General features: G+C 42.3%; 1 protein-coding gene and 1 long non-coding RNA gene across 2 annotated transcripts in view; one reads left to right on the forward strand and one right to left on the reverse strand.

The window, feature by feature from the left end:
* Window positions 1–2,241: 2,241 nt before the first annotated feature.
* On the forward strand, window positions 2,242–8,471 carry LOC310703533. Its single transcript, XR_014524227.1, has 3 exons — window positions 2,242–2,416; window positions 6,209–6,375; window positions 8,110–8,471. It is a non-coding gene; the product is annotated as an uncharacterized lncRNA (long non-coding RNA).
* Window positions 8,472–13,389: 4,918 nt separating this feature from the next.
* The window catches only part of TBX18 (T-box transcription factor 18), a 35,127-nt gene continuing 22,078 nt past the window's right edge, over window positions 13,390–26,438 (reverse strand). The window contains exons 5-8 of the mRNA XM_083495006.1: window positions 26,012–26,179; window positions 25,318–25,382; window positions 23,151–23,245; window positions 13,390–17,510 (exon numbers count right to left, since the gene is read on the reverse strand). Of these exons, the coding sequence (XP_083351132.1) occupies window positions 16,786–17,510; window positions 23,151–23,245; window positions 25,318–25,382; window positions 26,012–26,179 (1,053 nt within the window). The 3' untranslated portion in view covers window positions 13,390–16,785. The remainder of the gene's footprint in view (window positions 17,511–23,150; window positions 23,246–25,317; window positions 25,383–26,011; window positions 26,180–26,438) is intronic.

The following is a 26,438-nucleotide window of genomic DNA, read 5'->3' on the forward strand; positions in this document are numbered from 1 at the left end:
GAGCTCTGACATCTATGAGTGTAAAATACCCACAATCTATTGTATTCAGGTTTTTTAATGTCAATTTTTCCCCATAAGAAAACAGTAAGCTAAGAAAAAGAAAGAAAGAAAGAAAGAAAGAAAGAAAGAAAGAAAGAAAGAAAGAAAGAAAGAAAGAAAGAGTTGATTCGAAGAACGAAACTCCACTGGCTTGTAGACCACCCCCACCCTGTTCTGCTAACCTAATTGAGAGTTTTATCACCTTAACTGGCAACTCTTTCTTTCTGACAGAGCTCTTGTAAAAGGAAATGGCATTCACAAGTGTAAAAAGCTTTGGCTCTACCATTTTGGTCTTTAGGGTTGTCTTAGCTTATGCACCATTTTATCATACAATCCTAGCTCCACTTCCTTGGGAGCAAGGCTCACTGATCTCTTAATATCAGAATAGAAGGCATTGTGCTCTCAGTAATTCATTAGGCAACCAGAACTAACTTCAGGGCCACTTCAATACGCCATATAGGATTGCATGTATCTTGCGTGGACACTTTGCCAAAGCTGCATTGGAAAAAGCAGGAGTTACTTGCTGCTTCTGGAGCTCCTTCAAGGAAGCACAGCCCTGCAGGAAAATGCCTATCTGTCCATGCTTTGGATAATCTCCCCATATAATGCACAACATAGTGTGCTACATTATACCAAGTCAGGCTAATGGTTCATCTAAAGTCAGCCTTGTCCACAAACACTGAGTGGCAGTGGTTCTCTAGGGGTTTCTCCCAGCTCCATGCTGGGACCTGGACGTGGGTGGCGCTGTGGTCTAAATCACTGAGTCTCTTGGGCTTGCTGATCAGAAGGTCAGTGGTTCGAATTCCCGTAACGGGGTGAGCTCCCATTGTTCGGTCCCAGCTCCTGCCAACCTAACAGTTCGAAAGCATGTCAAAGTGCAAGTAGATAAATAGGTACCGCTATGGCGGGAAGGTAAACGGCGTTTCCGTGTGGTCTGGTTTCCATCACGGTGTTCCATTGCACCAGAAGTGGTTTAGTCAGGCTGGCCACATGATCCAGAAAGCTGTCTGTGGACAAACACCAGCTACCTTGGCCTGACAGAGAGATGAGTGGCATAACCCCATAGTCGCCTTTGACTGGACTTAACTGTCCAAGGGTCCTTTACCTTTTACCTTATGCTGGGACTTTTGCATGCCAACACAGGCTTCAGGATTGAGCAAAAAGCTCTTTTCCTGAGCTACAACCAGCCTCTCCGGACATCCTTTTTATTGTGGGTTCATGATTATTTGTACTCATGATGGTAGTTATGTCTTCAGAAAGGTTAAGCACTACCCTACTTTCAATACTGTTTGTGCTTGCAAAAGTTGGAGGGTGGATATACTACTTTGTTTCAATGAATGCACGTTAATGAATGCACATTCCCTATGTTCCTGCTGAAATCCTGTAACTGTTTATACCACAAGCGTTCTGGAATTTTTTGTTTCCCCCTCTGCGTTTGTTGACCGTCCCGGTTCCAATAATGTGGCAAAGCTGGGGGAGCATCGCTAATGCAACTAATAAAGCATAATGACATTTGAATGAGCCAGCTTAAATCCACCACAACTGCACTGTTGTTGTATCTGTGCCCTTTTGCAGAATGCACCCACAAAAACACCAGTCTGCGGGGGTCCCTAGATGCTCCGAAAAACTCAAAAGCTGTTTGAGCAAGGAGATGGACACCTCTCTTGAGATATGCTTCTTAACAAAACATGCTGTTAACAAGCAATACTGGGTGTCACTCTGAAACAAATTGCCGAAAGATAGTGTCAAAATGGAATCTTTCAAGTGAATCATGAAATCTCCACTATATCTTCACACATTCATCTAACACCAAGTGAGTTGTGCTGAAGGCAAAAGGCAAGGGAACTGCAGCAAGATGAGTGGGCTGTCTGCAGAAGTTTCTATTTCTGGTGGCGACAAATCTCTCCACATTAGTGTATTCTGCTGCTCAGCTTGCTAAGAAGCACATCGCAAATCATGCCAGTTATCCACAGAGTCATCAGCAAATGTCGAAGTGCTTGAAGCAGGGCAGGGAAGAGCATTGCTGGAACCTATCAAGTGACATTCCAGGCAGGGACAGTGCATCCTAATCTCAGTATGAACATGATCTCTCTCCAAATGTTGATGAGATGTTGTCAAATACATATGCAGACACGAGTTATATGAGAGACACAGAGACATTAGCTGCACAGGAACATTCAGAGTTCTGAAATGAACCAATGTACCAGGAAGCCAGAGCCACTTTCAGTGCCTCTTGTTTCATGTAGATGTGTTAAGCATAATTGGCTTAGATTGTAAGAAAGCATGCTCCTAAGAATCTACTGTGGCTCCTAGAAGTTGTCAGCATGCAACAGCGGCTGCACCCTGGGAAATGCCTCCGAATGGCCATCTGCACCAGGTGAGGGAGCCAATGGGTCTCAAACACTTGCATTTCCCTGCATGCAAAGATAGGCTCTGGCAGATTGAGCAGATGAGACCAATAGTGGGTCCAACGGTCAATAAGGCAGTTTCTCTACATGCTGTAGAGGGAAGTCAGGGGCAGATGGGGCTCATCAACCTGGGAAGGTAGCCCATCTAGGAGAAGGAAAACCCTGACCTTAACCCTCACTGTCTTGTGGGCTATCTTTGGCAGAAGAAAAGGAATAAACCCTACACAAATCCAGAGTGAAGTTTCTAAGGCAGTTGGATGGCGCCTTGTACTCCTCCTTCCAGCAGCTCCTGCAGCCAGGCTTGTGCCAGACATCTTTTTCTACTGTCCTTTGGACCACATCAGCAAGGCCAAGAGAGGAGTCTTGTTTGGGCAGCCAGGACCTCCATACACATTACCCAGGCTTGTACACAACTGTTTGGCTTCACCCCAGAGGCACACTCCATTGTCTTTCAAGACAGACAGATGCCAGCAGTAGCAATCTTTCTCCCACATCTTTTGATGGTTAAAATGTCTGACAGTTTTTGAAAGACTGTGGCCTTAAGAATTCGCCCATCCATGAAATAAATGTGCTCTCAATGAAGACAAACAAACCCCTTGTGATACTTGCGGAGGTCTTTGGATTCCTGTGACTGCATAGGTGTAATGAGGTAGCAAGAAGGATGGTGCAAATGTGCACACCTTTTGCACATCCCATGCCCACAGCTGTCATCTTAGGTGTATCTATGAAGCCACACATAACATTTACTTCAGTATAACCAAGATACAGCAGAACATGCAGCCATAGCAAACATGCTTTGTACTATGACGTGAACTGTATTTATGGGGGGAAACATTCATGTCCCTTCTGTGTTGTATTTTAAATTGCTGTAATCCACCCTAGGCCCTTAAGGTGAAGGGTGGGCAATAAATTAAAATAAGAAAACAGGTTCTCTTTAGGTTTTCTTTATTTTCTATTCATGTAATGTGGCATTGATTGCTGACTGGTGCCTGGATTCTGTCTAATTATCCGCCTGCTGAGAAATTCTTTATCACAGCCAAAGATCCTTTTGTGTCAAACAGCTGCTCTGGGTTTCTTTCTTTTCTCTCTCTCTCTCTCCTCACCCTCCTTCTCATGTGGAAGTGTTGTTATCTCTTTAGCAGACTTTAGCAATCATGTCTGTCATTTCAACAGCTCTGCTTTCTTACTTCTGTCAGACAGCATAGTGCGTTGCTGTTCCCTTTTGTTGCAAACTCTGGAGCATGGCCAAGCTATTCTTACTTAAGTGTCAGTCTCTCCAAAACCCCAAGTCTTTTAGGCACTCCACTTTCACAAGCAGCTCATAGGACTGGGTGGGAGAATCCCCCTTGTGTCGTAAGTGGAATCCAATTCAGCTCTAGTTAGTAACCCAGGAACAGCCAGAGGCACATGCCTTTCCCTCTCTGTTCATCACATCTATGACATATGAGGTCTTTTGCCAGTCTGAAGTGGGACATAGTCAATTCTGTGCTTCATATGTAATGCTCAAGGCTATTAGGTTGAGCAAGGGTGACCATTGCTGCAGACTATGGCTCTTAATTTTTGACAACAAATGGTATGAGGTGGTGTTCTGGCATACAGCATATAACTATACAACTCTGTCCAGCCCTTCCCACCTCATTTAAGGTTCAGGTTTAGCCTCAGTGTCTCAAATTTAGAGCAACTCTTGCTGTTCCAATATTACTAGAACCATTTATAAGTCTGCACATCTATTTTATACCACAACCACATGAACAATCAAGTTGTGTTACTGTAAACAGTGGAACAATTGCCAGCAAGCTAACACCAAAAAGTAGCTTTGTGTTTATTCTCCAGCATGGAAATTCTGCCATGAAGTGTTGTGGTCATTATGTGTGAGTGACTTCCATGTACATAGTAAATTTCAATGATTCTGTCAGTGCTATCAAAGTGCACCGTTTTCAGTTTGGTGGCTTGGTTAGAACACACACAGGCTGAGTACACATTCCTATTTACTCCAGTGTGCTCCTGATACTGATTTAGGAAGTGGTGTACATACACAATGTTAGTCACAATTCATTTCTTCCCTTTATCTGTCCAGGTGTTTTATATGAAAAACCATGTTTTGATGCACTCCCTCTCAAACCTGTTCTGATACAAGTTGATAGAAAGAATGCCCTAGCTGAATTTTAAGTCAGTGATATCTACACAACCATTGGTAGGTGAGCTGTGCAGACATTTGCAGGATTGTCCTGCCGAAGCTTAATTAACAAAAAGGTCAACTCTGATATTTCCTTTCAGTGAAGTATGTTAAGGGTGTAACTAGATAAGACAGTGGGAGTTCACACATTTTTTTTCAAAAGGGCAAGGTGCGATTTGGATGAGGGTTGTGCTGCTGGGGGAAGGTTAATATGTTTCTCCTTCTAGTTTTCCAGATCCAAATCAACGCCCACACCCTGTGAGTACTATCTGCCCTCTAAATAAAAGAAGAAGAAGAAGAAGAGTTTGGATTTGATATCCCGCCTTTCACTCCCCTTCAGGAGTCTCAAAGCGGCTAACATTCTCCTTTCCCTTCCTCCCCCACAACAAACACTCTGTGAGGTGAGGCAGGCTGAGAGACTTCAGAGAAGTGTGACTGGCCCAAGGTCACCCAGCAGCTGCAGGTGGAGGAGCGGAGACACGAACCCGGTTTCCCAGATTACGTGACTACCGCTCTTAACCACTACACCACACTGGCTCTAAAAGTGGGAGGCATGATAATAGATCTCCTGTCATTTTCTCTCTTTTGGCCCTAAGATGTAAATTGCCCTTTACATGCATGCATGTATTAAAGTCCCAACAGTTTGGGGTTTGTTTGTTTTTTTTACATCAAAAAGCACACTCAGAAGACTATGGATTTCAGTTGAAATGCAGTGGTGGAAAAGTGTCTTAACCTTTTTCCTGCTGGTAATTTCCTGCCCCCCAAGAAAATTGCACCTGACACTGCAAACAAACATCTGGAACCCTTGCAGGGTTTTGGCAGCTTGGGGAATGATTTTGAGAAGAAATCAGAAGAGAGGTTAATTGGTATTCGGTTTTACATAATTTTGACCCTGGGATGGTAATAGAATTTTTACAGAGGTCCTGTTGTACTTGCGAGTGTCTGCTTCAGGAAACGATGTGAACCAAAGCCATTGCTTTGCAGCTGCCACAAAATATTGCCTTGAAACAATGCTGGCATTGGCCAAACCAGTACTGGTGAGTGGTTGATGGCTTTTTGATGGTGCTTAATGGCCAGGAAATGATTAGACATATCTCTGGAAAGTTCTGAATGCAAAAATATCTTTCAAATGATGCTGCTACAATGGTGTGCATGTGCTTGTGTGTTGCCACTAGACCACTTTAAAGAAGAAGGCCATGGCTCACCATAAAAAGAACTATGCTGGAACAGAGGAAACACCCATCTAATCCAGCTTCCTTTTCCCCACAGTGGCCAGCCATTGCCTATTGGAAGACCACAAGCAGAATATGAGGGCAATAGCACTCTCCCCCACTATCTTACTTTTAGAAGACATTTGAAGGCAGCCCAGTTAATATTTTGTTGGAAGCCACCCAGAGTGGCTGAGGAAACCCAGCCAGATGGGCGGAGTATAAATAATAAATTACTACTACTACTACTCTTGTTCCCCATCAGTTTGTATTCATGGGCATACCATATCTGATTCTGGAGGTTCACATACAGCCATTGTGACTAGAAGCCATTGATAGCTTTATCCTCCAGCAATTTTTCTTACCGTCTTATAAAGCCATTGCTACATTGAGTGGCAGAATGCCAGCCATGCCCTGCAACATCCTGTATTTCCTCCTTGAAGTGACAGAATCGTCTGCTGACCCAAAATCCAGAGGTCTGGACATTGACGTTTCCTCCTTTCCTCCCGCTGCATTTACTGAAGCCAGCCACAAAAAGCTCCAGGTCAGTACAACTGTGCCGCATGATTTGTGTATTCAGTTACCTCATCACTGATTTTAATTTAGCAAGATAGACTACAACGGAAAGTGGACGTCAGTGCATCAGCCACAGCTGTGACAGATGTTGCGCAAAACCTGCTTATGCAAAACATAACGTGAAAGCACCTCCCCTCCCCTCCTCCACCTCAGCCCCCCCCCCAAGCCCCAAATACACAAGACTTCAAAGAAATAAATTCTGGCATCTGTAGCAATGACCAAAGATTGTCAGTCAAAGCCAATGCAGAACAGGCTATATTGGAGCGCAGTGTAAGTCATACAGTTACAGGGGTTTGTAGTTCCAGTTGATGGAGGAACATATGGCTGACAGCACTGGGGCCAGGATGTCTTAAAGGAGCTCCAGCCGGGTTTCAAACTTTGATTGTACAGAGGTGTCAGAAAAGAAAAAGGCTGCGTTCATGCCGTGTATATGTTGTCATTTTGGTGATTGGAGAAGCACCTGCGGCACACACACCACTTACGGGCACCGATGAGTGCAATTAATTTACCCTTCACTGAGGTCACTGGAGAAAATCTGTGGGTTTGATTGGTCCTGGACCAAATGGATCGAGTTTCAGATATGTGGGGAAAGTCACAGGAAGCCTCTTTTTGCCAGAACTTCCATTCCTTTGCCAGACAAGGTTAAACTGTAACATAACAATTTACTTGCGACAAAGAAAATATCCTGTAAAGCTGCATGTGCCTTTCTTCTAAATTAAAGACACCCTATTACCTAAAATGTTTGGGGGGTTTTCTGTTCTGTTTTGTGCTATATTGCTGTAAGTTGCTTTAAGGTACTTTTCTTTTTTAAAAGACTGGCTTATAACTTTAATTAGTAATGATACAAAAGCTATGCTCAAATAAAAAAATAGAATAGGCAATGGTAAAATATTAAGTCACATTCAACCAAAGAAAAGGGTGAATGGGACTTCTGTACCTTTGCTGAACTTGTTGACTGGGAGAGGAGGCTTATCAGTAATTTGTATTACTTATGTGTACCTGTAATTTCATCCTTCTCTTGTCACATGGACACTGTCCAGATAATGTTATAGAGTAAATAAATGGATGGCGTGAGGCCCCACGTAATTCGCAATCTGGGTGACCTTAGGCCAGTTGCTATGTGACTTCAGTCATACATATATGGAGCAGTGAATCTTATTTCAGAACAGGGGCTGCATTCCTCATGGCCAGTCAGTCTTCTGAGGACTGCATGCCAATATTGCGTGGAGCCGAAGACGAAAGTGGGTGGAGAAACAGATGTGACTCTTACCTTTGTACAGTAAGGTCATGCAAAAGTCACAGGTTGCCGTTGTTTTTAAATCCCATATGCACACCTCTACATCCAGGCAAACAAAAGGCATTGACAAAGGTCAATGAGACACATCCCAGCCAGCCAGAGGCACTCAAGGACAATGCAGAACAGACCAGTGGAATCTGTAGCCTGGGAGAGGGGCGTGTGGCCAAGGGAGAGTCCTGAAGTTCAGATATAGAGGTCTGTAGGGCTGCATTTGGCCCCAGGTCTGAGGTATACACACTCCCTGGAAGTAAGCCCAGTTGAACACAGTGGGATTTGTATCCAACTAAACATGCAGAGGATTCCATGGGAATGTAGTTATTTTTGCATTATGCATTTTATTGTATGAACTTATTGTGCATTTTTGGATCTTATTCATATTTCACTTTTATGTTTGTTTGTTTTCAGTGTCTTTGGGCGCGCTTCTGATTTGCTGTGTTCCTTTTTTTCTCTCCATGGTGGTAGAGGAGGAACAACTCAGAGTCTAGAATAATTACAGTGGAGTTGAAGATAAAATAGCAAGCATCTTAATATGGTTAATAAATCCAGAGCATGCCCTTCTGTTGTCTTCTTAAAGAAGGGGGCCAGTTACGAACAGACACTTTAATTAATTATTAAATGTTAAAAGGGGGGGGGGAATGGGAGAGCCTAGTATTTTATATGGATGGACCATGCTTCCTGATAGCCAAGCCAGATGCATTTGTTTGCTGTTGTGCATATCTGTGTGGGGGAGCTACTATGGGCAGCCGCAGAGTGCAGTAGTGCAGGCAGCCACCGCATGGAGTTGTGCATTCATTTGAGCTGCTGTTGCGTGTCAAAACCCCTCCCCCAGAAAGAAAGACACAGGACACGATGTTTAAGTTTAATGGGCATGAAATGGCCACAACTTTATTGATTAGAGAATTGAAGGTATTGGCCCTAGGCATTGGCTCCTATCCGCTACCCGGCATGATGTCCGGGAAGGGTTAACACTAACCGTGGGAGGCCCCCGTTGGAGTACACCAACTAGGATCCCACGGGTGTCACCGCTTGGGGCGTGCCGGGGGCCCTTACCTAGGTAGGTTTCGGACAAGACAACGCCCCTCAGAGTCCTGTACCGGACTACCCCATTTCCTGGGGGAAGGTGATGGCGTTCCTTCCCCCCCCATCCATTTGCATAACAATTGAACCCCAGCCAATGCCTAACCGATAGGCGGGCGGGGTCGCGAGCACGCCCAGGGATTCCCCCAACTCTCGCGGGGGCCAAGGTTAGCCCCCGCGCTTGGGGAGGAGGGGCTAGACCGCAACCCCCTCTCCTCCCCATAGTCGGAAATGGCTTTGTAGATGTGTGCATGGGCAACTCCTATGCCTGATTCTGCAGGCAACTACTGTAGGTGGGTAGATGCTTGTGGGTCACTGGATGTGTGAGCTGCTGCTGCACACCTTGGGGTGGGGCAGCTGCTGTGTGCATCTGTCCAGCTGGCTGCCAAGCATGTTTGTGCAGCTGTCTATCACGGACGCTGTGCTGAGCAGCATGCTGTGGTTGGTTGAAATAGGTGTGGGCATCTTGTGTGCACATATATGTAGTCTGCTTCTGTGCACACCTCTGCATGTAGGAGCTGTATGCATGTCGGTGATCTGCATGTCGGTGCTTGCGTCTCTCTGCAAAACTGTGTTGTGCAGGCTCCAGGCTGGTGAGCAGTTGCAGTGTGTGGGCCTCTCTTTTGCGTTGTCTAGTGGGCAGCTGCTGTGAACAGTTGCCATATTTGCAAGTCCACCCCTGTGAGCAGCCATTTTGCAGCTTGGTGCTGGATGCATTTGTACATTTGTCCCGGCCACAGTTCTGCTTTCTGTGGGTAGCTACTGTGTGTCAGTCAGGGAAAGGGAAATGGTTTGTAGAAAAGCCTGTCCAAGAGCTGGGATCATTGAATTAAACTAATGTCAGCTTGGGTTAAAAAGCCTGAGCCTTTAACTGAGCTTTGGGTGCTGTATAAACCAACAGAGCCAATTTCAAGCCAACTCTGGCCTTGGGAAATTCCTTTTTGTGATGCTTCTGGTTGATATTATTGTTCTTAGGGAGCTTATCTACTATCTTGCTGGGAAGGACAGTCCACTTTAATAAAGTGCCTAAAATATCGTAATAAACACAGAGCTTATATCAATAGCATCGGATTTCTCCATGTTGTATTTGTGTGTGGTTTAATTAGAGGGAAGGATCACAGGAGACGTTTGTGTCATAATGATTCTTTAAAGTGAAACCATAGATCAAAGTTCATAGCTGCCAAATATACAACTTTCAAACTAGGCTCAAGTGCTGCTATTAATCATGGCTGCTGGAGGATTTGATGACAAAGATTAAACTGCTGTAAAGGATACTGCTGTGCATCGGATTCTTGCAACTGTCATCAAATACTCTGCCAACCATTAACAGGCCAGGAAAGCTGTCCAGAATCCATTCCTGGTGCTCCACTGCTGCACTCACCTACTGTAAGCCTACGCGACAGTCAGCAGCATAGGAAAAGTAGCTGTGACCACCAACTTGATTCGGCTCAGAGGTTCTCTGAGCATGAGGAAATCATCACATTGGAGACCACTGGCTCAAAGCAAGCTTGCCAGAAGCACAGTCCATTGGAGCACGGTTGTGGAAAATTTAGAGAGTGTGTTCTGTTCCCAGTTCTTCGCTTCACAAGCACAAGAAACTCAGCAAGGACGATGAGTGTAGCTGCCTCATGCAATCCTACATGAATCACTTTGTAAAGCTGGTGCAACACACTGGGGTTCCTCCAGTTGCCCTTCTATTGCAGATGCTTTGGACTACGGTTCTCATCAGCCCCAGACAGCATGGCCAATGGTCAGGCAGTTGCAGTCCATGACATCAGGGTGCACCAGGATGGTGAAACCTATTGAAGAGAACCATTTAGTGTGCTTTGCCCCCTCTGTTGTGACTGTGTAGATTTCCTGATTACCAGTCTACAAGAACTACCACAATAATAGTGCAAAACATGATATGTCCACGAATCTGTTTATTTGTACACCTCTTCCTCTTAAGCTGCTTTACCAAACCTAGGCAAAAATATTAACGTTTGAGAGGGAAATAAAATAATAGGCCAATTTGCTGAACTCTTAGAGTGGACTCTCCCCAGCCTGATGTCTCTTTTCCTATTGCATAGGTGAAAGCAACTTCAAGGAAACCTTCCATTTTCTGTGACAGTCAGTAATACACACTATCCATCCCATACACTCGTGAAGCAGGGAATGGAGCGATGCAGCATATGACACATAGTATATTAAGGACTTGGTGATGCAGGGCAGACTCAGAGCAGCTACCATGGAGGATAAAGGTAGGTAGTTTATTTTTACGCCTACCTTTTGACCAAAAGGCCCTTTGGCCCCCAAGGTAGTGCACCGAGACACATATATAATGATTATGTCAGAAACAGTGATAAGCAATAAAAGACTTGAGGAAATATTGTCAGAGCAAAGTGATCTCTGAGGTTTGCTAGCTGCCTTCTATGAGACACATGATCATGTGCAGAAATTCCTATCAGCATCAGACCTATTTACCCAGTGTGGGATACCTCTACTAGCTACTAATTTGTTAAATTATTTAGATACACGCCCCCCCCCATGTCCAAAGCAGCTTACTATAAAAGAAAATACAATTTGAAATCTACAGTCTAATATTATAACTCAGTAGTAGCAGACACAAAAAACTAAATGGAAAGATGTGTCATCAAAAGACCAGAAGTTGGGTGCTGTATATTACACTAGAGACCACAAGATCTTGATTCAGCACTTTGGGAAATGGCTCACCTTGATATTGAGTACTTTGGAGGCTAGAAAAATTGGCTTGGGGGCCAAGGCCAATTTGGGGGGCGGGGATGAAGTTTCATCCTCACTTTCAGTATTTGGTGGGGGTTTTTTTTTGCAGAAGTAAATGAAATTTGCAGGTCATCAAGTAGGTAGGATAAAGCCTACAAAATTATAAGCAAATAGGTCCAGGCTTTTTTTGTGCTGGCAATCTTTAAAGAAAAAGTTTGAGATTAGATATAGAGGAACAATCTACCTGTATACCTTTGTTTTTGGCAGACTTGTTTGAAATTTGCAGGCATATTCACCCTGCCTGATGGGGGGTGGAGTGGGGTTTGAATCTTGCCAGATTTCAGGAGAGCTATATTTAGTGTAGGGTTTACGCCTTAGCCTTCTCTTCTCCTGAAGATATTCTGCATGGCAACAGAAGTTTAGGATCAGAGCTTTCCTTCTCCAGGTTGATGAGCCCCATCTGCCCCTCACTTCCCTCTACAGCATGTAAAGAAACCACCTTCTGGAGTGTTGGGCCCACTATTGGTCTCATCTGTTCAATCCATGGGAACCTATCCTAAGTCCCTAAGTCACCTAGAATTTGAGACCCATTGGCTACCCCCACCTGGTTTAGCCGGGTGAAGCAATAGCTGTGTTTTCAAGGGGTTTCCAGCATATTATAGCAGATATTGCTAATGTGGCTGCCACCATGCCATTTTCTACCTCCTTGAGTGTGGTGCAATCATCCATTGCTTACATTTGCCAGTGAATCAATATATTCTGCAACATTTAAGTCAAGGGTAGTCAACATGTTGCCCTCCAGATGTTGAGGACAACTTCCATCACCATTGACCATGTTCTTGGCCTGATGTGAGCTGTGGTCTAAAACATCTGGAGAGCAGAGTCATATCTTTCCTTCCTTTTATCAGGCAGCAAAGACAGACCATATACTTGGGGGGTGCAGAGGGAGGGAGAAGCCAAGTGGAACATGCATGTGTTAATTTTCTAGATCTGGCCGATAAACAGCTCTCATCCTATCGTCACATCTTTTGGAATGAGTTCAGGCATGTGGCAAAATAGCAAGGGTCTGTCAGGGGCTAGTTCAGCTCGGCAAGCCATTCATTCCTGTGTTCCAAAATAAAAACGTCGCTGGTTGGCTGCCTGCATTAGACTCTTCATGTGCTCAACATTTATCACAACCTTCACCTTCAAATGACAAGAGGGGACAGATAGCAACAGGTTTAAATTTAAGCACGTAAAAGAACTCCACATATATTTCTCACTCTGCAAGCCTACCGACTGTGTGCGTAATGACATCCAAGTGGTACTTATTTCCTCAACTTTTACACCTGGGACAAGTGTTTTGAGGGAAATGGATCGTGATGAGACCTTTAATCATGCAGCCATTACATATTCTACAGCAACATGGGGGTTTTCCTGTCTTGTGTGACTGCAAACCCCCATTCCACTGCAACTTGCAGCTGGTTGCATTTATACCCTAATTTTAGTAGCATATTGAGACCGGATTATGAAAAAAAACCCTCTCCCATGGTTTGCTGCATGGTTTCTTTACACCAGAATTTTCCACTGCCCATGCCTAGAAGTCTGTAGAGTCAGACCATGATTTCCTTGTACATAATTCCTGTTATGAGTTCCAATTGCCACCTCCGAAGGTAAGCTTGTACCAGGTGCTTAAGGTTTTGTTGTTTCACGCCATGTTAAAGATAGCTAAGGAGGCGGGCAGTTCCACTCCTGTATTACGTTTACCATATTAAAATGTTAACACCCTGCAGGGAGAAAGTGACAGGAAGATATATCCCACTGAGAGTTCCTCAAGAAGAAATGTAACACGCAGTCAAAATGCACGACACTTTTCTGAAGAGGACGGCTGTAGGTTGAGGGTTGTTGTTGGTTTTAAAGGATTTTTATTTTCAAAATTTAATAAAAAGTGTTTTTAGGTACACACTTTAATATCATTTCTGTGGCTTTAAAAAACAAAATACAGCTATATATAATTACAGATATACTACATATTTGGCATTCATTATATTCCATGAAAAGCTGGACTTTGTGATCATACACCATTTACTATGTACAGCAGCAACTGCATTTTAAGAGAAAAGGTGTTTCAATTATAATACCATGGCTTTATTAATATATGAGGGGGGAAATGTTGCAAAAAAGGCAGGGTAATGGAAATCCAATAGAAATTACAAAGCAGATACTGTTATAATTGTGCATATATATCCAGGGGGTTCGGTTGTGCTGCATTTTTTTGCTACAAGACAGCATGACCTTGACCTTCACGGTCCATTTTGCCCCATCACTTCTCAGCATAGTTTCCTTTAAGGTGGCAGCACATAATTCATTTGCGTTAAAAAATTAAATATAGCATTATGTCCATTTAAGATTTCGTGTAACTTAAATATGTTTTCAATTATAGCAGGATTCCTTGTAACTGTGTTGGAATCACAGAATTGTAGAGCTGATCATCTAATCCAAGCCCCTGCAATGCAGGGATCTTATTTAATATATTTTTGTTATTTGAAACTTGACTGCCTTTGTAACAGCATTCATTCAACAAATAAAACAATTGTTCAGGATATCTGACAACCTTAGATTAGAAACGTGTAAGACACTGATATGAGACATCCAAACTCAAGGAGAATCTCATCCAGAATCCTAAATTCAAATTTTGCAATTCAGATACATGTTTAACATCATTTGCGGTGCCATATTTGCTTCCACTTATTGGCACAACCATTTTTGTCATGCCAACACTTTTAGAACTACGATCCTACATTTTCAATAGGAAATCCTACTGAAACAAGGGTTTGCTGCTACAGTAAGAGGGTCCAGAACTATAAACCTAATGTGCTTTTATAACATTGTGCTTGCTGAGTGTTCACACAATATACTTCAAGATTTACAGTTATGCAGGTTAGCCGAGTAGACTTCTAATGCGTGAAACAGAAACCTTCACAAGCAAGGTTGATATTATGGGTTTAAGGAAGCATACAATATTGGCCAGGATCCAAAGAGCCGTGCATAGAACCCTGTGCATATTTCCTGCCCTTCCCACTGTAGCCACTCACAGCCTTCAGAAAGCAAATCTTGGAAGCTGGTGGTCTCCCCAGAGTAGGGTCCAAAGTGTTGTGAAAAGATGCTGCTGAAAGGAAACACCAGCCCTATGCACCTGTGGAAACACTTCCTCTTCATTCACAAGGCTTTTTGGATCCCAACCTCTTATACCAGAATGTGGCTTGAGTTTAAAATTGGGCACTCAAATTCAAAATACCAGGTATAAAGGATACAAGAACTTCTCAGAACTTATCTCACAAGAGCCGCTGCTTAAGTCTGAACAAATCCTACCTGCAATTGGAATAGCCAGATACAATATTTCTGGACCTGAATACTTCTACTCTCGTTTCACTGCTCTGCAGATGTAAGATTGCTAAAAGGATAACGAACAGTTTCTTCTGCAGTTGCAGTTCTAGTATTCTACATAGCACAGCGGTATAGTTATTTTAATTGTGTCTCGTTGATGTTTTTCTTCCTTTTAAGGTCTACGGGCAAAACAAATATTCAGAAAACAATCAGGAGAAAAAAATTATAATCAAGTGTTTGTTGGGATGGGGGCAGGGAAATGCTAAAGTTTTGTGTATTGAAGGGGAACAACTGTTGCCCATGGTGGTGCAAGCAGAAAATGTGTACAGTTTAGGTTTCTTACCCCACAACTAGAAAAATCATACTTGCAGGGTTTCGAAGAGGTTATAAGAAATGCACACTGCCGCTTCTGCACATCTACTGAAGCATGGCCATTTTTCCATTCTGACTGAAGCTCCTTGCATTACACCAGTTGCCAGTGTCACCACAAGATGTGGCAGAAGTCTGTCAACACACTGCAGGGCACTGCAGGGAAAGAAGAGGCTTCAGATGACCCAAACCTACGCAGTATGTTCTTCTGCTCTTGGGAACACACTCAAAACAAGCTAGCAGTAAGGTTTATAGTGTGATATCATGCATGTCTACTCAGAGGTAAGCACCACTGTGCAGTGGAACGTCCTTGTAGAAAAGGGTGTACCATATAGGATTGCAGCCTTAGCTATATTGTGACAAAGGTGTGTGAGCAAATGATTTGTAGAACTACAGAAACAGAAAGGGTGATTTTCCACAGCACCCTACCCTGGAGTGGATAGTGGGAAATAGTAGCGATGCTTACTTGACGCCCCAGCAGGTAGATCATTGCTGTTTACCAGGAGGGAGGGGTAAGGCAGCAGGCAGGCCACTGGGCAAATGCATTGGTGGAGCCAATATGGTGTTCCTGCTGATACAAACTGCAGAGTGCCAACCTGCTTAGCACCTTGCCCCTCCGCTTCTCCTTCCTCTTAAGCAACAGTGACCGACCTACCAGCTCAAGCAGTGCCACCCTCCCTCTCCACCATTCTGCTACTGTTCCTAACACCATTCTTAAATAAAAAGCTTATGGAAATATGTAGAAGTCCTGCCTTGTCTTTTCTATTTGCAAACATATATTTAATATTTTAAAATATAAAAATCTCTATCATCTTTATACTCTCTTCACATGGAGCAAGCCTCCTTTAAATTCATTCTGTACAGAAAAATAGGCTGTGTTGCCTGTTCCAATGCTTAATTTAGGTCGTTGTCTCTTCATAGTGCTCCCTGGAGTTCGCAAAGCAATGGTGTGTCCATGAAAAGCCAGATACACCACAAAGATTGAGAAGGGAGATCATCCTGTCCCTTTATTTAGAAGATTTGACAGACTTCTGAAATAAGCCTAATGCAAGCCCACATATGTTTATTATCTCTCTTACAACAGAGAAGTAATATGTGCATTGTGGCACCAGCACGTTGTGGTAAGAACGCCTTAAGGACAGCTGTTACGAAATGGTAGTTATATATATTTTAAAAGTGTTTTTTGTTTCATCTAAATCAGACCTGAGTGTTGTTTTGTTCTTTAAAGAGGGAAAGATGTGGGGGGAAAGAGTGCTGCAGGAAGCCCTTCTTAATTTGTTGCATATGGCCAAACGTGTTATAAAATGAAGTCTATTGCTACCAGGAAACTAAATGGGCTGCTCTGCAAACAAACGCGGCTTAACTCTGAACACGAGCACATATTCAAATATCTGCCGATAGGCAAGTCAAAAGATTAAGTCAAACTTCCCTTGATGACTTTTTTTTAAAAGCATAAACACCTTACTAGGCACATTAATCACCTTAGCATAATCCCGAAAAGGAAATACATTGTAGAAACCAATGTACTTTTGTTTTAAAAAGGCTTTATCAAACCATATGTGCAGATACTTGAGATGATGACAGCGTTAAGCTTCCTAGGGTCCTGGAGTCAAAGAAATTCTGCTGCCCCCCGCTGCTAAGTAAGTGCACTCCTTCTACAGGGGGCAACATCTGCCGATCGGTCATGGTTCCACTTGGCGACGACCCCAAGAAACTTCCTTGGGAAGAAACGATTTTCTCAGGACTGGCAGCCAGTTTGGGGGACGTGGAGAAGTTGTATCCGTACAGAGCACAGGGGCTGTGCAGCCTGAAAGTGTTGTAGGAACTCTGGTGGGTTTGATTTGCAGCGAAGGCGTTGCCCGACGGCGAGGGCATGATATACTGCAGCTGTGGAGACATCCCTGAAATCTGCATCGATAAGCCTGTCTGAGGACAGCCGAATGCATCGCCGTCGCTGCCTGCCACAGGCATGTTCACGGTCGAACTGCCCGAAACACCAACATAGGAGGGAGTCCTTGGGGTTGCAAAGGTCTCGCTGGATTGGTTTGTAAGCCTGTTGTAGGTTTCGGCCAAGGAAGTGCTGTATCTGTTAAGGGCTAGACCGGAACGGGCACAAGCTGTGTAGTCAGCTGGAGCGAGGCTGCAGAGCTGGCTAGTGTTGGGAGCAAGGTGGAAGGCAGGAGAAGAACAAGGGGAACCCGGGAGCAGGTGGGGGTGAGTGGTTGGTACTCCATTTCCGGTTCCCTGGAGCAAAGTAGAAGAGCCAGCGTTTCCTAGAAGAAGAAAAATATCCAAGTATAAAATGGCATCCTAGGAAAAGAGAATTATTTATTACATACGTATTCAAACCTCAAGGTGGCTTAAATAGGATTACACTTTTTTCTTTTGACAAAACCCCTGTAAGGTAAGTTAGACTGATATAGATCTGTCAAAGTAACCCATCAAACTGCCTGTCTAAGGATGGATTTGAATCCAGATTTCCCCCCTTCAAATGGTACATCTACAGTACAACTATACGTTAGGACATAAGTATTAAAGTTACTTTCGTTGAAGGCAAGCCATTTCTCCCCCCCTGCAGACCCACATATTTCTACAATGCAATTCTCAAAGAGCAATACTGAAGCTCCAAGCAAGATGACTGACAATAAACAACGGAAGAAGGGTCCTGCTGGATCACACCAATCTACTTCAGCATCTTCTTCTCACAGTGGCCGACCAGAGGTCTCTGAAAAGGCCACAAGGAGGATAACTTATGGGTTCCAGAAATTGGTATTCAGAGGCATAGTGCCTCTGGCCTTTCTCAAAGATATGGTTAGCCTTATCCATATCTAACCCCCTCCAAACATCATCCAAGATGATGGCCATCGCTACATCTTGTAGGAGCAAATTCCACAGTTTAAAAATGGAAAAAATTCTGTGTGCCCGAATTTTCCTGGATTCAGCATCTCAGGAACTATGAGAGGGGGAGAAAACCTCTCTGTTCATACAATACATAATTTTATACACTGCTTTAAGTCCACTAAAGGCAATATGGCCAGTGGACTGCAGTAAGTTTCTGTTTAGTGGAAGCTTGCCCCCTTAGGGGGTAGCATGCATTTTTTTTTATTTAAAAAAAAAATTACATATAGAAGAATCCATGAATCCAAATGGCAAATCCAGCAGATTTTTAAAATTATTATATTTAGGTACACTGCTTAGAAATTCTAATGATTAAGTGGTACACATATGTCATAAATCAATCAATTCTGAGGCTGGAGGGTTTGTCGAGCAGGGTCACGGAGCTGCCCAACTCTTGCTAGTCACACCATTTCACACTGCTGCAACTATGATGCATTTATAGGGTTGGGTGGCTTTCATGGTGCTTCTCAGCACAATCCTACACACACACACACACACACACACACACACACGTACGTGATTGGACTGGGGGGGGGGGAGCTTCCACTAAAAAGAAACTGGCTGAAGTCCACTGGCCACATTGCCTTTAGATTGGTATACAAGTCATTAGCAAGTTGTTGTCAGTCTCCTCCCCTTGTGCAGTACTGCTGGCCAGTTTTGGAGCTCTGTGCTGACTCCAACCTGTAGCAACTCTGATATCTATTTTTAGCTCACACGTGTAATTCATACCAAGGTGTGTTTACATGGGTTCTGCTAGGTAACCTGCCCTTGAGCAAACTTTCCAAGTCGTCTTCCAGCCCAATCAGCGCAATTTTACCTGGCCTCAGCTGGTGAATTTCGAAGTTCAACACGGAGTGCCCATTCACAGGCGACACACTTATTGTTGCTAAGGACAGTTCTTTTTGGGAGAGGGGAATCCAGTGGTTTGGGGAGGTGGCAGAAATTATTCAGAGGGGGATACTTCCTATGGCAGTGGCGGGTACTTTTTTGTTTTAATTTACTTTTTAAAAGCCTTAACTCCACTTGCATCTGTCCACGTCTGCCTTAGGCTACACTTTGTATCAGCTATGCAAAGTCACATGAAGCACTTAGAACTAATTACATGAACATGTTTTTCTCATTAATTTTGGAATCCGGATCAGTGCATCTCATAAGGAGGAGTCAAAGGTCCTTTCCCAAGTCCCAATGCCTGGGCAATTAGAATTTTTTTTCCTATTTCTTTTAAAGACCACAGGACACCGGTACACTCTCTAAAGGGGATGTCAAGCCAAGAAGATGGGGAAGTGTATCATATGGAAGAGTTTTCTTGGGCTCTCTTTCTAATGCTAAACACCTGCTAACACCAGCTTGTGTGGCCCTAAGCAAGAGGAGGAAATACAGAGAAGATTCTTTTTCACAAAGCCATACATAGCTAGTAGGAAACTTATTAAAATGGTATCTATCTTCTAACTCTGCTCCTTTAGGTATTTAGGAGGGGTATTTATTTTACATCACCATAATCCCTGGCAATTAATATGGAATGAAAAACACCAAGCAAAGTCCTAAGGGACGTCTACATCAGTATCTCTATAATGCAGATTTCAGATCCAAAACTAACTTCCTATCAAAAAAATACTTCTGGCACACTCATTTTCCCCACATAGTTTTCACAAAATTGAATCACCCTGGAGTTTTTGCCTATGCTTATATTCTAGTGCAGGATTTTTATGGAAATTCTGAAGCAAATGATTTTAGAAGAAGAAAATAACTTCTTGCCTTATTGTCTATTATTTTGCTGTTGTTGAATATAACTCTGAAATGACTTAGCATGGAAAACAGAAGATTGGAGTTCTGGTTATGTTAAAGACTAGAGCATTGTCTTTAAAAGGTGTTGGGAGGGTTGTTACAGGGCTAAAGAGTATATGTATGTATATATGTGGGTGTGGGCGTGTATACCACAAATTATCTTGGTATGCTCTGGGACTGACACGCTATCAACAAAATGTCTGGTGCCAAAACAGCTATCAACAAAAATGTCCAGCCAAACTTTCCATTTTCAAGTCACATTAATTTTGATGAGGATGTATGAATGTATGCTAGGTTAATTTGTTTGTTGCATGTAGGGTTGGGTGAATATGCCAATTTTGGTTTCTTTCTGTTTCACGTTTCCCCATCTTCAGTTTTTAACATATTGTGGCTCTTTTATATGAAATAAAATCCACATGAATATTTATTAGCATTATAGTACTAATTCTGCTAAATAGTCACATTTTTGCCAGGCAAGTTCCCTTAAAATATTGCATTCTGGTATGTTATTTCACAAATAGGTACATTTTTATGGACACTTTACCCATGTATATACGTTTTTCTACGCATTACTTGACTGGAGAACTGCACTGCAAAATTCATAGAAAGGGCTTTATAAGATCTGCAGTACATCAGTTTTTGCAGTTTACTGAAGACACATTTACTAATGTTGAACTTTCAGCTCAGACCTGTTTTTTAAGTCAATGTGTAATATCTGAATTACGTAGCAATTCAGGCTTAGAATTGGCAAAGTTTCATAATTTGTTCCACTAGCCAGCAAGCTAAGCTGGACATACTAAATTGAGAATGTTAAAACCAGAGTGAAATAATACTGACTCTGACACCTAATCATAAATGCAACAATAAAAATTAAAATATCAATCAGGAATTGTTTTGTTTGCATCTTGAGTCAACTGCTGGCAAAATAAAGGTAACCTTATATCTTCCTCTTCTTGTGGGAGGTAAGTGGCTCAATATGACTAAAGGCTGACACCCATGACAAAAAAACTAACCCAAAGCACATGGAAAACTCCAGGCACGGTACAAGTTACCAGTACAGTGAAGCAGTGCTCTGACTGCTCCCAGATCAATTTTCAGCATTTGGTATGGACAGCAATTTTTCCTGCTCATCTCATCATGTTCTGAACATTAATCCAGGGGGGCCTCTAATGAACTCTGAACATACCATTTGCTTAGGGCCAGTTTAGCTTTTTCACTGTTTTGTTTAACTGAAGAGGCTCTCAAAATATACAAATGGAGATTGGAAATCCATGGTTAATTTATTTGTGTTTTTATTCTACCCTTCCATCTAAGAAAGCTCAGACTGGTAAATATGTCTCTGTCTCTCTCCCCCCACTGCCGCCTTTTAGTTCTTACAAAATCCCTGAGGACAGTTGACAGAGGTTAGGGTAAAAGAGAGCAAGCAACTGGCCAGGCTCACCCCATAAGGAGAGGTTTGAGCCTGCATCTTCCCAAGTTCAGCACTAGCCTAGTATCACAAATTGGGTGAACCACATCTGTATATACCTGGTCCCATTTACCTACTGTCCCTTTTCCCTTCTTTCTGTTTAGTTTCAGATTAAAAACTGCTTTTGGGCAGAGACCTGAATTATTTATTGTAGAGTACCAATATATATGGGACATGGGTGGCGCTGTGGGTTAAACCACAGAGCCTAGGACTTGCCAATCAGAAGGTCGGCGGTTTGAATCCCCGTGACGGGGTGAGCTCCTGTTGCTCTGTCCCTGCTCCTGCCAACCTAGCAGTTTGAAAGCATGTCAAAGTAGATAAATAGGTACCGCTCTGGCAGGAAGGTAAATGGCGTTTCCGTGTGCTGCTCTGGTTCACCAGAAGCAGCTTAGTCATGCTGGCCACATGACCCGGAAGCTGTACGCCGGTTCCCTTGGCCAATAAAGTGAGATGAGCGCTGCAACCCCAGAGTCGGCCGCGACTGGACCTAATGGTCAGGGGTCCCTTTTCCTTTATATAAGTAAGTAAAACTATAGATCCCATACCCACCCCCCAGAAGTGTGAGGTGCTTAGCATTTTACAATGGAGCAATGAAGCCTGGGATTAAGTTGCATATACCTGGCTTTCTTGTACCACCACAGCTGTAGCTGTAGCTGCAAGTATCAATTGAAGAGGCAATTGCAAGACAGAAATGGAAGAAACCCTGACATACTAGATCCATGGTGCAGGGCAGAGAAAGACTTCTTGCACCAGGTGTAAATAAGTCCACAAGGCTTCAGTGGCTAGTTTTCCAGGCTGTTTTGGATGACTCGCACCAACTTTCCCATGCCTGACATCATATTCTTCTTGCAAAAGAAGAATCAGGAGTGCAGATGAAGTGCACTCCCAATTCTTCCTTTGCAACTGCAGCCTGAATGTTAAATCTCGTAATATCATATGTCAGGTGACTGACATGTGGATGAGGACACCCAACTGTCAAAGTGGCCCATGGAGGGTTGGCCACTTCTGGTACCCAATCTCTGAAGTAGATGGGACACACTGCAAGTCATGCTGTTTCTGATTTTCGCCATAACTGTAGCCTTACATTTATTTGACTTGCAGCTAAGCTAGCCATGGCTTGAGATGAGGTTACGTGCAATAATGCAATTGGCATGGACCATTTTTGGTGGCTTAAATAGCCGCTAAGGAAAAGCATGCAAACCTCAGAGATGTACGAGGTGGCCTGGAAAGGGAGAAGTTCTCTTCCTGCCACAGTCCAGAGAAAAGTCCTCTTCTAGAAGGTACTATTTGCATTCCAAGAAACATTTTCACCAGCTGCCACATACAGAATGTGATTGGTTGACTCTAGTTTGGCCCACATGCACGAGCACATCAGTTAGTAAGCCCTGAAACATGGATTAATAATTTTTAAATTAAATTATAAGAGTACAAACTATATTTATGCCCATAACAGTGAAAAGAGCACTGTTATTATATTTAGTCTGAAGTCCTATACACACTTGCCTAGGAGTAAACCCCATTACACTCTATGGAGTTTACTTCCGAAGATGTACAGAATTGCATTGTTAATGATAATCACTGATTTTTTTTCATGTATGAAATTGCTGGAATTGCTGAGTATTGTATTATTGTGCCATTGTGCGATTAAAGGTGAAATCTGTTCAAATCAATGTACATTTTTCCAATGACCAAAATGGGAGGAAGACTGCACCCTCAGTGAGTAATTGTTAGCATTCTTCAGGTTCCCAAGTGAGATTCATACCTTGTTTTGCAATCCCAGGTATATCTTCAAATGTAAGTGTCCTCAGTGAAGGTCTCCAGAATGCGTAAGACTCTACTAAAGCTTCTAATCCCATCCTATACAACATAACAAAATCATGAGTTAAATAATAATTTCTTATTATATTTCACAGTACTTTATGATTGCGCTCTCTCTCTCTCTCTCTCTCTCTCTCTCTCTCTCTCTCACACACACACACACACACACACACATAGTAGAAGTATTACATTAAAACAATCTGGTTCCAAGACAATATTTTCAACCAAACAGCAGCCAAGCTGTGGTTGTTTGGACCTCACAGCCATTTGCAATAAACTTGCTTGTGACCCGCAAAGAATATGCCAAAGACACATGATTTTGGCTTTCTTCCTTGTTGCTGCTGCTAAATCAAATATTTTAAAAGCTAAAAATACATTAAATTCTTCCTGAATGTTGCGTCTTTATGTAAGCACTTGCTGAAATTGCCAGAATGTCCATTTGCTATCTTTTGCATAGAGGCAAACAACAACAACAACAGTTTTCCCAACTCAATAGATCAACATAGTCATAGAAAAGAATGGGATCTGGATCTCTTTTGGAAACTATGAACAGGAATGCTGAGAGTTCTCAGACACATTCTTTATAAATTTGATACAAACATTTTCTCTTGGCCAACATATGCTTCCCCAAACCCAAATATTTACAATTATTTAATAAATAAATTTATACCCTGCCTTTGAGGAAAACTTTCATTCCACTCTTTGGAAACAGATTAATAATAATATAATAACCAATGTATTTAAAACCAGAAGCATAAAACCACAACACAAAACTACACCCAGCAATAAATAGCCTTTTTAACAGTGCAATCCATAAAACTATAAAATCATAAAAAGAGCAAAATCAGAATAACCACAGCCCAATTAAAATACTTACCATTATTAAAAGGAGTAGTAATTAAATAATTTTAAAGCCCACTTAAAAGCCTGCACAGATGGCACATGTGACTTAAGTATACAAGTTTTAAACTATTTTTGAATTTTATAGAGCTGGGAGAAGTCCAGAAAGTGGCAACCAAGATGATAAATGGTTACTTGGAGCACATTTCCTATGAGAAGAAGTTAAAGGATTTTTAGTCTGATAGAAAGATGATGGCAGGACAGGCATGATAGAGGTTTAGAGAATTATGAGTGATGTGATAACAGGCATATTCTTCAATTTCTCTAATACACCTGCAGCTTGGGGCTCTCTCAATTAAACTGATTGGCAGTAGACATTGGATAGCCAAGACAAAACACAACACTTCTTCATACAATGCACAATTAACTTATGGGATTTGCTTTCTTTGGAAAGTTAAATCAATATGGGAATTGCATTTCAGCACAGCAGTTGAAAGCAGTCCAATGATGCTGCTTCTCTAAGGTTTTGCTGCCAGAAACATTGAATAAATTTTGCAGGAAAGAGTTACAGAAGTGGATTTAAATGTGGATTTAAAAAATAGTCTGCCCCCGCCGCGTGCTAATGAAGGCTTTTCATTTGTAGTTGAAGTAGAGATAAAAGCCCACCTCCTGGAGGAGCGTAGCCAAGGTGATAATTTATACAAGATGCTTTCAATCATTTTCACATTTTACCGCCATTCCAATTTATATTACCAAATGGCCAATTTTCTTTAACTAAAGCAATCGTATTTTTCTCCTGAAGTACTTAAGAAAGAGAAATGTTCATATCCCCCAAGTAAAGATTTTTATAGGATCGTTTTCTATGACCTACGTGAAGAATCTAAGGTATTCTCAAGAATATAAATTCTAACTTAGCAAGTGTTCAACAGGAAGAGAGAGCTTTTAAAGCACAAAGCCATTGTTTCTCTTACAAAACAATTTATTTTAAAGCCAGCATTTGCTTTGGGTTAGCAAACCTGTGATACAAAAGTGATTCAAATTTGCATTGTAGATTTTATGTTCCAAATCTCATAAAATCTCATTAAAGCAATGCAACAAAAGCACATGCCAAAAAAACATAATGCACACAGCACTCTCTCCAGTCATAAGCAAGGCATTATATAAAAGGAAGTGCAAAGTATTCAGTGAAATTTCTCTAAAGCTTTTAAAACAGTCTAGCCCCATCATCAACGGCAAGAGTTCTGTAAATTGCAACGTGTTCCAAAGCTCACCTGTTGCGTCCAGAATCTCTAAATCCTTTGGCAAATGGATTCCTATCAATCTTGAGTCGGGTAATCTGCAAGGGCAACAGAATATGCTGGTGACGAAGGTCCAGAGATATAAATAAGTACATCTTAGAAGCCACTCTGTTAATACTGAATGTCTGCTGAATTGCTAAATCACAACTATATTTCAAAGCACTAAAATGCCACTAAATAAATTGAAACAGGGGTTCCCACGGTGTGGCCCATAGGACCATCAAGGGTCCATGGCATGCCTGCATTAAATACTCATATTGTTATTTAATCGCATTTGTATTGACTCTTGTATTTTTATAATATATTTTTACATTACAATTTGCATTCTATGAAATGCTAATTGTAGTACAATGAAATGCAATATAAGAAATAAAAGAAGCAGCAAAAAATAAAATACAATTAAAATAATACCATGCCTAGTATGGCATGTTATAATTGCTACAACAGGCAGCAAAAATCTTCAAGTGATCTGTCAAGAACATCAGGAATTCTGAAGTGGTCTGTGAGGGGGAAATGGTTTGGGACCTGCTAGCTTAATAGACATTAGATGGTTTTCTTTCTCACCTAGTGTCAAGACAGAGGTTCCTTCTTCCCCAGCCATTTGCTTGTAATTAAATGAAAATCCAGTAAATCAGGAGCATTGAAAAGGAAGGAGAGCAAAAGTTACCTGTTGGTTCTGGTATGCCGTGACAGTTGTGAAAACAGTTTCAGGAAAGGAGAATGCCTTCACTCCTTCTCCCGAAGGAATGGGTTTGACTGGGGAGAGGTCATCCCCACAGTCCTTCCGAATGACATGGACACGTGGCTGATATTTGTGCATAGAATGGAGGATAATCTACATCAAAAAGAAAGAGAGAAAGAATTGGTTTTGCAAGAAAATACTCTCTGTTTCTTCTATGCCTGTATTTTAAACACTTCCTGTTTTGTTCTGTCTGAGGACTAACTAAAGGCAATGTGACACATATCAAAACTGGTCTTATACCTGATATTCGTCAGCTACTCTTGGAGCCTTTTTCGGCAAAAGAGCAAGGGAAAAATGCTTTAAAGAAATAAATAAGCAACCTCAAAATTAGCCTGGCTTCAGTTCAACAAAG

This window comes from Podarcis liolepis (assembly GCF_965112155.1).
Source record: "Podarcis liolepis genome assembly, chromosome: 3".
Lineage (NCBI taxonomy): Eukaryota > Metazoa > Chordata > Lepidosauria > Squamata > Lacertidae > Podarcis > Podarcis liolepis.